At 40.4% G+C, this 16,570-nt stretch overlaps 1 protein-coding gene across 1 annotated transcript; it reads right to left on the bottom strand.

Annotated features, from left to right (window-relative positions):
* Positions 1 to 14,456: 14,456 nt before the first annotated feature.
* Positions 14,457 to 16,339, bottom strand: CDC42EP3 (CDC42 effector protein 3). Its single transcript, XM_026081255.1, has one exon. The coding sequence runs from the start codon at positions 16,259 to 16,261 to the stop codon at positions 15,494 to 15,496; it is 768 nt and encodes a 255-aa protein (XP_025937040.1). The 5' UTR covers positions 16,262 to 16,339; the 3' UTR covers positions 14,457 to 15,493.
* Positions 16,340 to 16,570: the final 231 nt, after the last annotated feature.

Raw genomic sequence — 16,570 nt, 5'->3', positions numbered from 1 at the left:
ATTTCAGCTAAGCTGTGACAATTTGCAGCAGCTGAAGATCCCTTGCTCAGTTGTCACATATTGCTGTAATTCACCTTCTCTGTGATATATCTGCATTGCAGCTGGCTATTAAAATCTATTAAAAATAAACCATGTGCAGAATTTTTGGCTTTACCAAAGAGGATAACAAATAGAAGCTGCAATACTATACCTCAGGGTTAACATCCAGGCTATCTGGGCCCCAGCAAAGTCAATGGGAGTTGTGCCATTGCTTTAAATGACACCAAGATTTCACCTCAGACTTTTAGACTAGATCTGTCTCAATAAACTCAAGACTGATTTTTTTCCTAATCACAACGACATGAAAAAATGAGAAATTTTCTCAGGAAAGTGAGATTGGCACAAAAGAACATTTCCAAACAACACACTCACATAGTCACCATTTCTAGGAGGGATGAGAGCTACCTCTGTGGTATGCTTCCATTTTCCCCGGTCCTTAGGAGGGCTCTCAGTGGTGGTTCAGTGGTATCAGATTCCAGCCTTCCCAGATCTGTGGGATAATAGTAGCATAAATTAAATCTATATTGTTTCCCAGTGGATATGCAGAGAATCTGAGAGTCTGGGAAGACTGTGGCCAGGGAAGGAAGCACAATTGCTGAAGCTGTTGCATTGACCAGTGTGTCTAAGCATGGGGCAATCCAGGCAAGGAAGCAGGATCAGGATRTTTCCAATGACATACTCACTGGGCAACAGGTCTTGGGATTCTCTCAGATATATAATGTAGAAGAGCTTTACTTTAAAAAAACACAACAGAACCAGACCCACAATACCTTATCAATAAAAAATGAGATGGAAATGGCACGAAAACTCCTTGAGATTTCATGCCACCACAAATGTGCAAGAGGGGTGTAGCTCAGCTTTTTCTTTGTGAGTATTTACTGGTGGCAACAGCTCCTAGCACCATAACAGACCAGAAGAGAACCAGCTGTTTGACTGCTAGGGTTTGGGTCACGGTGCTGGGCAGGAAGTGGGGAGGCAGCGCAGAGTACTAATGGTGGGTGGAGAGCATCCAGGCCTACAGGTTCTTCCTTTTGAGATGCACACAGCACAACCCTGCAGCTTTCTGAGTATCAAAGCAAAATCAAATGCTGGTTTGACAACAGACAGCTGGAAGTGAATGGAAACAAAAAGATGGCCTTGCAGCAACAGGAAAGTACTGTGGGAAAAACTCTTGTAATTCTATGGCAAGGATTTATAGATTTATACAACTGTTCCACAACTTTTAGGTTCTCTCAAGCATTTCAGTGCTATTAGGTATCCAAATAATGTCTGCTTGTACCTAAGACTGGACTTTCCTTTCACAGGTAGACCTGACCACAGTGATCTGTAAATTCAGGAATTCAGGATTATGTTACTATAACACTTAGAAATAAAAACACATACTGTAAAGTAGCCTCTAACTGATTTGCTGCATGGCAGGCTTTTTACTTAGTGACAAAGGTCAGCACTAGCCATCTCACTTTACTGCTTTGCTTTCTATACTAGCTGCCTGCTCTGTGCAGGATTCAGGGAATCCCTAATTCTAATCGAGGCCCAAGGCAATATCAAAGCAAGGTAGTTCTAGTACAAACTGGGACATCCAGGCACTAGTGAAATCACTTTTGGGAAATTGCATAATCATCCATGTACAGGAAAGATGCACTTAAACTGGAAAGTTTGCAGAAAAGAGCTGGAAGGGTCATTAAGGAATGAAAGGCCTTTCAAAAGATTTAAATAGCTCAGCTTGTTTAGTCTAACAAAATGAAGATGGAGAGAGAATACGACAAATACACTGGAAAGGAGGGGTAAACACTAGGAAGAAGAGCTATTTCAGGTAAAAGACAACACTGGCACAAGGGGATAAATTGACCCTTAATGATTTTAGACTGGAAAAATAAGGAGGTTTCTCTCTGCTGCAGGAGTGAAATGCTGGAATAATGACAGCAGCAGTGGAAACAGAGGTTTAAGATGGAGTTTGACATAGCCATGAAAGGGGCTATATAATGTGACTAGCTATAATATGGGAGATGACTGGTCTTGATAGCCTGTGATATTTAGTGCAGTTTTATCTTTCTAAGGCCCAGTCTACAAACAAACATGTACTGAAATAACTGCATCCATTGTCTCTCCAGCTGTGAGCAGGACCTTCACACAGCAGCTGCATTCCACAAGAACAATGAAGGGACTCCAGGCTCCCTCACGAGCGGGAGAGACACAGACTTGGCTTTCCTACACCTGGAATATGTTACTTGTAGAACTGAGGATGAACTTCAGATCTCACTGCATTCATAGCTAAATATAAACTAATTTGCTTGATTTCCTACAGTAAGCTTTATAGGCACATAGACACATTCAGATTCTACCAATTTTTTAATTATTTCTACAACTGGAGAGAGAGAGAGGGACAAAGTGCACTTGAGATTTTCATAATTGCTAGAAAATGTTCATTCTTTTTTTTTTTTTTGAGATACATATTCAGGTGTCTAACTTTAATGAAGGATTTCTCACCATTTCTACAGAGCAGTATCTTCCAGAGTGTGCCTTGTTGGAGACCTATGTAGAATGCCACCAATGTGCCAGAGGGACATAGAAAAAACAACTTCACAGCTATTTTAAGTTTTGCAGTGCTGTATCAATAAATTAATCGGTAAAAGAAGGCTTTGCCCTTACATATGAACAGGCTTATGACTGTTTCTAGAATTCTCCCAGTGTTGTACAACATCCAGAAACTATACATAATTACTCAAACTCTCTTCACAGTCTTGTATTCTCATGCTGCTGATGAAATTCTTTCCAATCCTGTAGTCAGAATGGATGGAAAGGGATTTGCTGTTTTTTCCTCTTATTGTATTTTTTTTGATCAGAAGAAATTGTTCATCCACTGCAGTAAGTGCTTGCAGGCAGACTATAAAAGAATTAGTTATTCTCTCATTCAGCATATTCAGCTAAAGGGTAATCTTACCCAAAGATCTGAACTATTTATTTATAAAGCACAATTAAAAAATGACCTCTGGTGCAAAGCAGTTACTGTAGGTAGGTTTGGGGCCAGTTGGATCTAGCACTGCAAATCAGAGAAGAAGAAAACAATCCTATAAATGGATGAGATGGAAAAGATTTATGAGATCATCTTGAAATTCCCCCAAGATAAACACCAGGAATAAGTTAAACAATTGAAGTGGTGATTATCTACAAGTTCAAGAGATACCTGAGTGTTTCTGATGAACACTGAACCATATTATTCCAGAGTAGAAGCCTGTAATGGTTACATTTCAGATCCATACCCTAAACTGGGCTGAATGGGAAGCTTCCAAGGCCACTTATGTACTATTGGAAATATAACTAGTGATTCTGCAGAGGCTTTCCCAACTCAGTTTTCATTTTTGCACACTTCTGTTGTACTCTAGAGTGATCAAGGGGTGATGACTAAAAGAAAGACACTGTCAGTGCTTTGCTGCGGTAAAGTTAGCAAGGACTGAGAGGAAAAGGAAGGAGGCAAACCCAGAACTACTGGGGCATTATAAACTCATATAGCTTCCTAGAGACAGTCCCATTTTCTGATTGTTCTCTGACAGCCACTCGGATCTAAGAGATGACATATTTTAAAGTTAAAATTCTTCCTTCATTCCACAGGAGCTAAACCCTGCTCCAGCGTAAATATGATTTGAAGGATATTCGACAAGGAAAACTTCACAGAGCACCATGGACTTCACTTATCTTCAGGTCAGATCTAGAGCTTTCAGTTTGCTGGAGAGCTTTACAGTGTAGAAGTCCTAAATTCATAAAGCCTAGTTGATACAGTGTGGATCCCTCATATGTGTAAATTGTTACAGCTTCATGGATGGACTTGAGGTATTTCTTTCTTTCTTTTATTCCTTTTTGTTATCTAGTCAAGATATTTTACTGAGTTTTATGGTATAAATATGAAACCCTAATTAAAGCAATTACATTGTAGAAAAAAGGAAAATGATCCAAACACATTTGTTTTCCAAGGTATTCTTTTTTGCAGATGAAGTGATGAACTCCTGGTTTATTTATTTGGAATATCTAAGGATATTTTCCCAATGGCATAGTTTTCTAACTGTGAAAAAAAYTTCATGTGTTTTTGAACTCTCCAACATCATATGCACATTTCTAACTAGAAAAGCACTTTAACTGGGCTGGAAAAAAAGTTCAAAAGAAATGTAGATTTAATCAGGAAATGTGATTGAATGGATTATTCCATGAGTTTTTGAAGGAAAATGTCGAAGTTCAGTGTTTCAGGTTAATGTGTATCCTCCCCACTTTGAAATCCATTACATGCAGACTTTGCATACATAAATGAAAAGATCTGGATGACCTGAAAAGCTGGTATGTATCAGGTGATAATTTTAACATAAACTTAATGTTAGTAGAAAGTATTATGAATATGAACAGGCAGGTACAGAATGAAAAAAAAACCCCAAACAGTATATGTCTACCTCCCTTGAATGAAGACTAATGGAAGTTTACCCTGTCAATAGATTTTCCCCTAAAAGGAAACAGTTTACAGAATCCAAAAAATAGCCATGCACAAGCCCAGTTGTACATATCTCTGCCTGACAGTGATGAACTTTTTATGAGATAGTTTAAATTATATCTCTAAGACATTTCCTAAAAAGGAAGAGATAGACTCATCCACAGCAGTTAAAAGATGTTTTAAGAAATAATGAACAAACAGTTCAACATTGAACTGTATATTATTTAAATTTATTTGCACTTAGTATCACACATCTGAATCTCAAAACACTGAGTCATATCCTGCATCTATTTACACTTTGCCTGACTTCATAGACTTCAATGTGGGATACAGAATAGTACACAGTTAGCCTGGCTTTCTGAAGAAGTGTAGTTTGGAAATCTCAGTATGGGGTTCTATGGGTGGGTGGGTAGGTGAGATCCCCAATTACTTGTGAAACTTTTGGACATTAACAGTTGAAGTCAATAGACAGGTAAACATCTCAGTTATGTTACATTGCTGCAAACTGCATGAAAATAAGCAGCTAGGTAGCAGAGAAAGATTCTTTTAGTATGTCCCTGCCCCTCCAGTGTAGAAAAGGCAGTGTCATGAAAGGAGCCTTTATTAGGCATGAGAGTATCCATGCAACAGGACTTCCCCCTGCTCCCAAAGGCATAAAAGCCCATGGAACTATGATGCTTTAGCATTGCTGGTTTATTTGTGTAAGTGTGCCTGCTTATGTCTTAATATACATAAAATGTTACAAATTGAGTTTTATTCTATATCAGAAAGAAAGCTGCATTACCCAGTGGCTCAGCCACTGGGTAATTTTTAACTTGTGTACTTTTCTCAGACTCGCCCACTCAGGAATTTGGGATGATGTGACTTCCAACATGCCAAGGGCCAAATTGTATGATTTAATGTAGGAAGGAAGCTTTCAGAACACATCTTGCAGATGCAAGTTACCAGTGGAGAGATGGAGTCATTAGGACTTTTTTTACCCATGTCCAGGTTTCAGAATGGAATGAGGAGCACTATGAATGGAAAAGTGGGTAATTTCTATTTTGCTTGCAGGCATGTTACACAGGCATGTACACAGAAAGCAAGGCAGAGTGGGCCCACTTTCATTTGAATGGCRCTTTGCTAGCTGCACAGTGAAGAGGCAAACCCCACAATTCCAGTAGGGGAAAGCTCTAGGACTATGCATAAACTGGTGTGCTTGGGGCTCCTGGATGTGGGGGTATGCCCTGGCAATGTCTTGCCTGAGATCACAGTAAGGCCCAAGTACACATCAGTTTTCCACTCTTATGCTGAGTTTCCAGGGGAAGGAAACCTGGACATATGGGCTAGAGGGGAACTGAGGCATGCTTTAGTTGGGTCCTGAAGCTATTCCACTGAGGAATCTTAGCCTCAGTGTGCACTGTGTCCCCATTGCTCAATGTGAACACAGTCCAAATGAATGAATTTCTAAGTTAAGTGGAAAAGCCTAGAGGTTTTCTAGGTTGGCTTGAAGGCAGTGGACCTTAGTGAGGAAGGGCACAGCCTCCTGCAGATTGCTATGTGTGGGCCTCTGAGCCATTGCTTGTTGCATGAGGTGCATAGTAATTCTCTTGCTGTGACTCTCTCCCATGAGAGGTGACATGATCTGGTGAAAGGATGCCACTCCGCATGCGAACTRCTTACAGTTTCTCTCCTTTCCAGGAATAGCAGTAGGAAAGGAAATTATCTTGCGATTGCTCCCACATCAGGAAGCAATCCGGAATACTGACAAGATAAAATGTTTTTCAAGATGCAGCAATAATGTAAGTATGTCCATTTCTCTTGCTTGCTTGCTCTAGGAATACTGTTAGATACTCCGTGGCCACAGGACAGTTTAAGATTACAAATACCATGAGGGTAGAGTGTCTAATGCCTCATTTAGTGCGGTTTAACCAGATAGTTATTTCATGGTGGTCTGGTAGCACCTGTTCACACTTAACTGAATCTGCCCAAATTTGACCTCTGCCTGACATCTCTGCTAACATGTCATGGCACAGTGAATATCCCTTTGTTGCTGACCACGTGCTTTATTATTTCTTGAACTGTGGTGACAGCCAGATTATTCTAACTGCTTTCCAGATGTAGGACAAGACAGTCCTTGTTCACCAATGCAGTTCCAAAAAGACAAACAATAATAGGCAAACAAATAAGTTAGACAGATACCTTTCTGGTAATCCCCAAATACAAGACTTCCTCAAACTATCACTATCCCATCTTGTCCTCTTCTCCAAGTTGTGCAATCAGACTGCCTCACAATATCGATCGATAGATATTTCAAATTGAGAATAAAGCCTTGATTTTTTTTTCTTCAAATGATGGTTCCTGATATGGAAGTTCTACATGGGAATTTATAGAAAGTGTGGTTATAAGGCATCTGCCATTAAAACCTTCTACAGTCTGTTAAGCATATGTATATATGATCCTATTTTATTTATAGTGTAGTAAAACTTGGCAATTCCACATAACTACCTCTGAGATACCCCAGTTTATGCTGCTTAAGATAAGCACTGTTTTCAGAACAATTTACCTGCAAATTTTTTCATCTAATTTGACAGAATGGACAAAAGTTGAGAGAAGCATAAGTCATCTTTCTTATACTAGAGATGACAGTCTCAGCTGTGGAGAGGTTTAAGTGATTTACCCAAGTTCGTGTAGAAAGTTTGTGCCAGAGGCAAGAGAACCCACAACTTCAGGTTAATATTGTAGTCACAGAGCAATCTTTCCCTTTCCTTTTGTTTTTCCTGTTAGCTTGGTTGTCTGCACTGGCAATGCTAGGGAAGACTCCCCTGTCTACACTAGTGCAAGCACAGATACCGGTCTTGGAAAGTGTGTAACTTCCAGAATGAGAAACGGCATTTCTCAATATGCACATCCTTAGCACAGTTGGGATTTCCCCAACACTGTCACAGGAAACAGGGCTCACTATAGAACATTTAGCATATTTGTAGCTTAAATTCAAAACTAATTTCATAAGCTGAATACAGAGGAAAGCTCTTTCAACCCTGTGGATGCTGAAGGTCAGCATTTACATTCAGCTTGTTAACTTGCTGTCTCCATCTGCATTTTTCTAGTGAGAGCAGTTCAGATAAAATAACAAGTGATGTGAAGCTTTTCTGAATTTAGAAAATGCTTGATGATTAAACATAAATATATAAAACATGAAGTGCGGATATGTGTGAGTATCTGCCAGGAGAGGAAATAGAAATATCATGAGTAAGGCTATTCTCACAATTTTTCCAGCTCACCAGATACTATCATATACTGAAAACTAAGGTGGAAGAAAAGAGAATCTGTCCTCAGAAATTTTTCCACCCTGTTTTTGGTGCAGCAGACTGCCTTGTCAAGAAGGAGTAGGTAGAAGCCCTGAGAGACAGGGTGAATGTCCTACAGTATCAATAAGAAACAGAAAGCAATGGCTTGAATTCTGTTTCCTATAAAGAGAATAAATATTAGAAAACAAATAAACCATCCAGTTATCATACAGTAAAATAGATGCAATTATAGTTGTTTGGGACTCAGTGTTTTAAATCTTTTCTCCTAAATCTGGTACTGCCATTAGACACATGTCTAAGGAGCCTGCAGCAAATGTTTTCTGTTAAGATATTTTTTCTTCCTGTTGCCTAAACAAAGGGCAGTCAGGGTGTGTTTCTCAAGTATGATTCTTCATGCTTATTTTTCTTTGTAAGTATGTACTATATCTGTAGACAGCTAATGAAGAATCTAAAGCTCATCCTGTGGTATAAGACATAATGGATTTCAAATCTGCATGGATCACAACTGGTCAGGGATGTGAAGGTCAGGGCAGCCTTGGCTGCAGTGACCATGAGATGGTGGAGTTCAGGACTCAGAGAGGGAACAAGGCAAATAGCAAGATCAGAGCCCTACACTTCAGGAGAGCAAACTTTGACCTGTTCAGGGAACTGCTTGGAAGAATCTCATGGGATATGGTCTTGGAGAAAAGAGGGGTCCAGGAGAGCCGGTTGATTTTCAAGGATTATCTCCTTCAAGCTCAAGAAAGGTCCAGCCCAGTGAGCAGGACATCAAGCAAAGGTGGCAGGAGACCTGCATGGATAATGAGGAGCTCCTGACAAAACTCAGATATAAAAAGGAAGGGTACAAGAGGTGGAAGCAAGGTCAGGTGGCCCAGGAGGAACATCCAGACACCGTCTGAGCATGGAGGGATGGAGTAAAGAAATTAAATACCATCTGGAGTTGAATCTGGCTAAGGAAGTGAAGAACAACAGGAAGGGCTTCTGCAAGTACATCAGCAGCAAAAGACAAACTAAGGAAAACATGGGCCCTCTGCTGAATGGGGCAAGGGATCTGGTTACAAAGGATGTGGAAAAGGCTGAGGTACTCAATGCCTTCTTCACTGTGGTCTTTACTGGTAAGACTTGCCTTCAGGAATCCCAGGTGCCTGACACCAGTGGGAAAGCAAGGAAGCTTATGACAGTAGAAGAGGATGAAGTTAGGGAGTATTTAAACAAACTGGGCATTCACAAGACCATGGGACCTGATGGCATGCACCCATGAGTATTGAGGGAGCTAGCCAGTGTCATTGCAAGGTCACTCTTGATAATCTTTGAAAGGTCATGATGACTGGGGGAGGTGTTGGTCAGACTATAACAAGCAAAACTAGCCAATATATGGCAAAAGGCACAGTCCACAGAGCCAGAGAGCCCGACTTACCTTTTGGCAAAGCACCTAGGAGCTGGAAGCATGCCCAGAGAAAAAACAAAAACAAAAACAAAAACAAAACTTCCACAGCTGACAAGCAGTCCGCAAAGCAGAATGCCTAACTTGCAGCAGTGCTGGCCATGTGAGGTTCTGGATCCTGTACCTTCAGAGTAGATCTGTTCCTTGGCCTTTCTCCTCCTTCCCCTCTACTTTTGCTCCCCAGTGGCCTTCTATATCTCAGCTAAAAGATTACCCATTGCTCTGACCTTGCTCTCCCAGCTTGAAAGACTGGAACAAAAGCTCATTCCCTAATGTGCATCCACAGATATCCCTAGTATTTGGAGCCTGACTCTGTCTCTCAGCCAAGAACATGATTGATGGTAGGGGTACACACGCTCACACACTGAGGGCAGCTGTTATTCTACATGACTTTCTCGTGGGTGACCCTTGAAGGGTTAGGCATGATCCATGTGTTTGGCACAATACATGGCATTATTCTTCACATTCCCAGTGATGGGCCCATTCCTGGGTGTCTTCTCCCAGGAACCCCTGCAAGTTTGCCTGAGTCCAGCTGGGATTGCAACAGATCGTTTCTGGGGACCATAATTGCCGAGCACATGGTTTCCATTATGGCTGGTTCTGGCTCGGGGCTGGGTCTGGATTGGACTTACTTTCATTAGGTATGAGTGAGCTGACTGACCGTATGTGCGGGAGGCTGGATCTGCAGCAGTCTGGCAGGAAGCAAGGAAAGGCTCAGGTTCAATGAGCCTTCARAAATGCATGAGACAGTATCTTACAGTGAAAGGTGATCACCTTCTGGGAATATCTGGGGACTGACCTCAGGGCACTGACAGCTGAAAAGAGGCAAGATGGGACTGTCAAAACCCCCACTGGGCTAACTGCTGACACAGGGTATCTAAGTTGTCATCAGTTTTACTAGGATATGGGTACCTCTGCAAAATTGTTAACAACTTGCTTCTTGAGAAGTAGTTTTATTAATCAGCGCTTCATCTTGTAAAGCTGCAGCATTTTTTAATGAGGCAGTAGGTGCCCTGGAATAGATTCAGCAATTTGGTAAATGGGTGAATTTGGGTTGACTTTTCTTTGCATGATGGTTCCATACTATGTAGCAAACAGGGAAAGGACCAACCTTCCTTCCTTTGTATCTAACCAAAATCTAATAGCATGTTAGATGACTTCAACTATTTATGAGTTACTGAAGGCAAAACTGAGCTCCATCACTCTTCCAGGTCGAAAGTATTACCCACAAAAATCTGCCAGAGGTATTAGGGCCCTGAGTGCACTAATAGGCCTTCCCCAGGACCTTCCCCCACTCTTCCCAGGCCCCCATTTCAGCCCAGTCTGGGACTGTGGATCCCTGCCCCATGACGCTGCAGCGGTGCTGGTCTCCAGCCCCTCCACAGCCCTGCCACTGCCTGGCCAGGGCCCCCCACCCCCCCAAACCCCAACCCACAGTCAACTGCTCATCCCTGTCCCTGCAGCAGTGCCCGACACCCGGAGCTGGGGCTGCCCCAGCTGCCCCTGGCTGCCCTGCTTCCTCGTGGGGTGGTGGGACAGGCTCTGGTGGCTAGGCCTGGCCCTGCCACCACCAGAAGCCCGCCAACACTGGGGAGCCCCCAGGGAGTTCCCCAGTAAGAGGTTCTAATGGAAGAAAGGTTCCCAAATATATCAGTTCCTTAAGAAAGAAAATACAGCACAGGGTAAGAATCACTCATCCACAAAGCTAAAGTTCTAGTTTCTCTGAGCACAAGCTAAGAAAGAATTGTCTTAGACAATCAGGAAGAGAAATGACCTGAATGCTTAGGGCCATACTGCAATGATGTACCTATGAAAAAAAGGGGAAATTTTCTCCCTGGTATAAATCAGAATCCATGATTTTTTGGGAGTGATGCTTATACCAGCAGAAAATCAGCCCTTTTATAATTGTTGAGGGAAAAAAATAAGCTTACAATACTAAAAAAATAAACAAAGTATTAAGTACTTCCTTGATTTTCTAGCACTTGTAAAACTGTAACTAGAGAGAAGCAGTGAGTGATAGATCCAGCCTTACCTTTGGACTCAGGAAACCCCTTAAAAAAACACATAAAATAAAAGCATTTATAGGAAACAGATGTACTAAAGTACTTCATGTTCATATGAAAAGCAAATGGATGCAAGCAGAGCAGAGTTACGTCACTGCTAATTTAATTAATTTGTTTACAGCAACTGTTAATTGCTTTCTTTGGAATCAAGTCTAGTACATATCTGTCTTAGCTTCCCCTTGTGACATCCTAACTCTGGTTGGCCTTATTATGCAAGGTCCAACAGCTTCCTTGCTAGGCTTGCATCTTGATTACTTGTATTTGACACATCAAACAACCGCTTCTGATTCTGGTCATGACTGACATTCTCAAAAAGGCAGCCATCTCAAGTGTCCCTTCTCTCTCTAATTCTAGCAGAAATTATAAAATTTTGAGCTGATCTACCTTCAAGAAGTCAAGTCCTCCTGTGTTTTTTCTGAAACTTGGTTTCAGCCTATTCTTGTCACTTGCTGAGAATTTCCTGCACAAATTAGAGACTATCCTTCCAGCTCTAACCCTGATAATAAGCTTCCCCGTTAACACCAATAATGCAAAAAGGGAAAAGGACTATGAAGTAAATTCATCCTTAAACAGAGTATTGTTTATCGATCTCTTGAGACATTTATATTAGATTTGAGGCCCACTTCTCTCATGTCCACATACTATATTCATACTCATTTGTCAGCAAATCCAAATGGTTCTATCCTGTATCCACTTTGTACTGGTGCGGGTAAACTAAGTGAAATGAAATAAAGGTGAGTCCTTCTGTATTTGAAAATTTGAAGAGTGTGAACTTGAGCAAATATCAATGACAAGCAAATTTTACTAACATAAAATAGCTTTAGCAGTGGAGGAAGGAAAGTAAGTTCGCTATGGAAGTCATTTGTTACCTGATGTACCTATACAGGGGACTTTGAAAAGAGACTGCTTGTTTGGACTGCGTTAAACCCCTACCTCAGTGTTAGTGCTAATCTCCTCTTACGACTGTTTGCCACCCTTGATTTGTGATCTAGCTTGAAGGTTTGTTTTGCTTTTCAGTTTCATCTAAAGTAGTTGAGTTTGGTCCTTGTTAGTGAAAGGTGGTGAATGGGGGCTTGTGCACCTCCTGGCATTTACCTTGCATTGTTKCCTCCCACTGCCATTCTCAGCATAATATTGATCACCCCAGTCAGGGTGGCAGGGAAACCGGGACAAGGGTTCAGGGTTTTTTGATTTGGGTAGCTATYGGACTTTCAGATATGTTTCTGTATTGTATGGGGCAGTCAAGTTCATAGGATTGTACAGATGTGGAATTTAGCAAATACTCATGCAGGGACCAAGCATATGCTTGATATCTCCTGCTATCTTCCTCTGGCACATTTAGATTATATATTTTGACCTTCACTATACCTTTTCAATTAGCAGAAGAGATGAGGAAGTATTTTCTGGCATATTAGAAGAGCTGTGAAACACCTGTAGACCTTTCTGTGCAGCTGCGCAGTTAGCATACTTTTTCCTATGATCACAACAAATTGATGTGATATTCAAGGCAATCCCTTCCAGTCCTTTGTTCCAAGGCCAACTTGCAGCAGTAGCTTGGTTTTAAGAAAACTGCAATAAAACTCTCCCTAGAAAATTCTAGATTTCTTTCAAAATTTGATCAAGGCTTTAGGAAGTCAGAACTTCCCATAAATCAGAAATCCAAGATTTTGATCTGACAACCTGTATTGTGACAGCTAAGATGCCAGATGAGGCCAGATTAGGCAGAACAACATTTTACAGAAGACCATGTCAGAACTGCAGCTGGGCACGTTTTGAGTTGGTGTGTTCAAGTTTTTACATATAAGACTTAGCAAATCTGAACAATTCAAGGAACCAGCTTCTGAGGAAAATGATCTTTAAGAAAGATGCAATTTACTTTGCCAATGTAAAAGTCCCATTCTTGACTTGAACAAAGGTTCTCCTGCACATCCTTGTGGTTCTTTTTGTCTGGAGTGATGGTTATTTTAATTCAGACTACCCTCATGATAAGAATTGCGGATTTATAAGTTTCAGAAGAGCACTCACATAAAAAGGATAATACAGACCAAAACCTCCTGAAATAGTGACCCATTTTACAGCACTAAGCCAGGAAACCAATTATAAAACATGACAAAAGCAAAAATAATCTGACTGCAGATTCTGCTTTCTGGAAAACATTTGCTGTCCTGCAAGATACTGACCTTTCATTTAGCAAATACTTCTAATGTTCTAATCATTACAATACTTCAGGCTGGTCTGCACAGAAAATGTCTAATTCCCTATTTCGCCCAAACTTCCCATATGCCAATGACTGACAGATTTTTCCCCAGAAAGCTTTGGCACCTAAATTCTCATTGGGTTTTAAATCCCCAGATCCTGCAAGAAATATTTGGCCAGGAATAGCCTTGAATCTGCTTTCTAAAATACCAACAGCACTATAGTCACAGAGCCACATTCTTGTAGCATGAACTCCCTGGAAATCTGATCTAAGCTTATACACAGAAAATATGAAGTCAAAGGCAATTAAGCATTATCTTAAAAATAAACATAGCTCTTGGCCATCTACATCTCAGTTCCTCATTTACAGGAATAATATGGGAGACAGTATCCATGTCTCATTAATTCACAATAATATAACTGCTTGACCGGAAAAAGGGGTAGCAACTGTGACAGGCAGAATCGCTTCTAAAACAGGTTGCAGAAGTGAAATTAGTTGGCACTGACTCCTAGAAATTTTTGAGGATAGAGATAAAAAATATTTTAAGTCATCCATGACTTACATGTTCTGATAAGAAGATACAGATGTAATGTGGTTATCTAATGAAGAACTGTTTACAAACTGTCAGGATTTACCTAAAGACTTCACCAAAAGCTGCAGGAAATTGTATCAACTTCCCCAGGACCAAAATATCATCCCTTTGTCTCCTATTACTTAACAAAATCAGCACATGTCCCAGAGGATCCTACCTGCTTGGAGCTTGTCCTTACTACCTCAGGAAGTAAATTGCATGGGAGAAGTAAAGTTAACTGAATTAAGATGGCGGAACTGATCTGCTCCTCCATCTCATATTTCTGCAACTCTACTGCAGTCTGTCTCATTACAGCAGAAAAGAAAACTCAGCATTTTGATGAGGCTATGTACTGAATCACAAAGACATAGTGATTTAAAGATTTTTTTATTGTATTGCACAAAATATCTATGCAATCCATGTAGGTACTGTATTAATGATCCACATTTCCCGAAACATTGGCTGTTGCAGCACGCATCAAGCATTGTGAATAACCAGTGCCTTCTTCAAAAATTCAAATAATCAGTTGCAAGTTTAAGCATGTGTGGCAATAAATGAAGAAAAAAGCTAGGAGTATCAATACATATTTCTTTTCAAACGCACAATTATACAACTTTCAGAATAGCACCAATATTGTCAAGCAACTATTTCAATGATACTGTATGTGTAGGCTCTGCAGTAACAAGCCAAGATAAACACAAAAAAATATATTTCAACTTTTAAAATAATTTAACCATAATATCTTGCACGTGTTAGTTGTTTACAACATATGATTTCATATACAATATCAGGCCTGAAGTCTCAATTTGTTTAAATTTGTGCATGCTCATTTAAAGCAGCTGAGACTCTGGACCACATGTTCAAGCTGAAAAAGCCTTCAAATTGTTCACATCTGAACAGAGAGCAGTAGAAAACAGAGGAAATAGTTATAGTGAAGGTACAACAGAAATGGTACTATGAAAATGAAGAAAAACACAATCAAACTCCCAAACATAAGGTTCTAGAAARAGGCCTACATGTAAAGTGATGTTGCAATAATTTATAAAGGTGAAGAATTAATATCAGTCTCCTTACTGACACTTACAGATTCTCAAATATTCAGAAGCTTGTAGAAGTGAACTAACCAAATGTCACAATCAGTATCATCCTYAAACTGTATTTCTTAAGTTTCTGATTGTTAATACTGGTACTTAAAACATTTTATATTTGCGGAAAACTGTTATTAAAATTTACCCTCCTGCTATGAGAATTTACTGTAATAAAAATCATGAAAAACAATAGATAAAAAAATAGTTTAAGAACATTTTTAGAAAACCCGAACAACTGCAAATACAGCTGATTTTTAAGTGTCTCTACTCTTGAGTTGTGTTTTTTTGTTTTACATGAATGCCTTAAAGAAGCAAGAAGTACCAGTTCTAAGATTTATTTTTGTCCATTACATTGAGGACCTCATCCAAAAGTGAAGGTCCCAAGTCAAGTTGTAACGAAAGAAGAGAGCCTGCAAGATCTGAAAGAGATTCTTCTGACTTAGTCTCTGTCTTGGTTAGTTCACATGAAAGTTGACTGTCATCAAATAAATCAACTGTTTGCCAATCAGTGCACCGTTCGGAAAGGCTGGATGAGTGACTGTCTCTACCAYTGGTAAAATGCGATGAAGAACCGTTTTGCTCCCATATATCATCTTTGTATATTTCTTCATCCTCCAACTGTTTACTTTTCTCCTGCAATTTTTCTTCCATTACTGGCTCACAGCTAAGCCTAGGATTTCTGGATGGCCTGATGGATTCTTGCTTTGAATTAAATGTCACTGGTGACAATAAGGGCAACATAAGGGCTTGAGAACCCCCAATGGCAGGAAGGGAAATGGCATTTTTGAGCACTGGTGATGGAGTTTCTGTAAACATGGATTCAGAAGTGCTGTTTGCCCTTAGGAATTCACTGTGGCCACCAGACTGGCTAACTCTGGTTTCTCCTTCATTTCCAGGCAAGAGCTCATAGTTTCCCTGCAAAAAGGAGATGTCCCCAAAAACATCATGTTGCCCTTCTTTTCCAATGTGTATGGTGTGACGAAAATCTCCAAGTGGTGGACTGATCATATCAGGAGACAAGATGTCCCTTAGTTTGAATTTCTTCCCTTTCTTATTGTTAGCAGCTTTCAAATAGATGGGTGTCTTGGCTGGCATCTTGTTTGTAGATTCTGAGAGGGCGAGTTAACAAAAAAAAAAAATGGAAAAGCTTCTTACAAAGTTAGTTATTCTCAGGAGACCTTGAGTGTTATCTGAGTTACATCATCATCTTCGACAACTCTCATATATGAAGTTCCTTCCTTCTGAGACAGAAAACTCTCAGATATGCGAAGGTGAAAGTCTCTCACTGCAGATCTTTCTAAGGTGGAGCACAAGTTCCAGGTCAGTTAGCAACCACGTATCCTACTACATCCAGAACCTCAGAAAACCTGCATGGGATACAAAACCAGGATCGGAAGAGCTTAT

The sequence above is a fragment of the Apteryx rowi genome, unplaced genomic scaffold (genome assembly GCF_003343035.1).
Source record: "Apteryx rowi isolate R43461 unplaced genomic scaffold, aptRow1 scaffold_54, whole genome shotgun sequence".
NCBI classification, from domain to species: Eukaryota; Metazoa; Chordata; class Aves; order Apterygiformes; family Apterygidae; genus Apteryx; species Apteryx rowi.
Note: the sequence above shows the minus strand (reverse complement) of the source record. Positions and strands in the feature narration are given on the sequence as shown.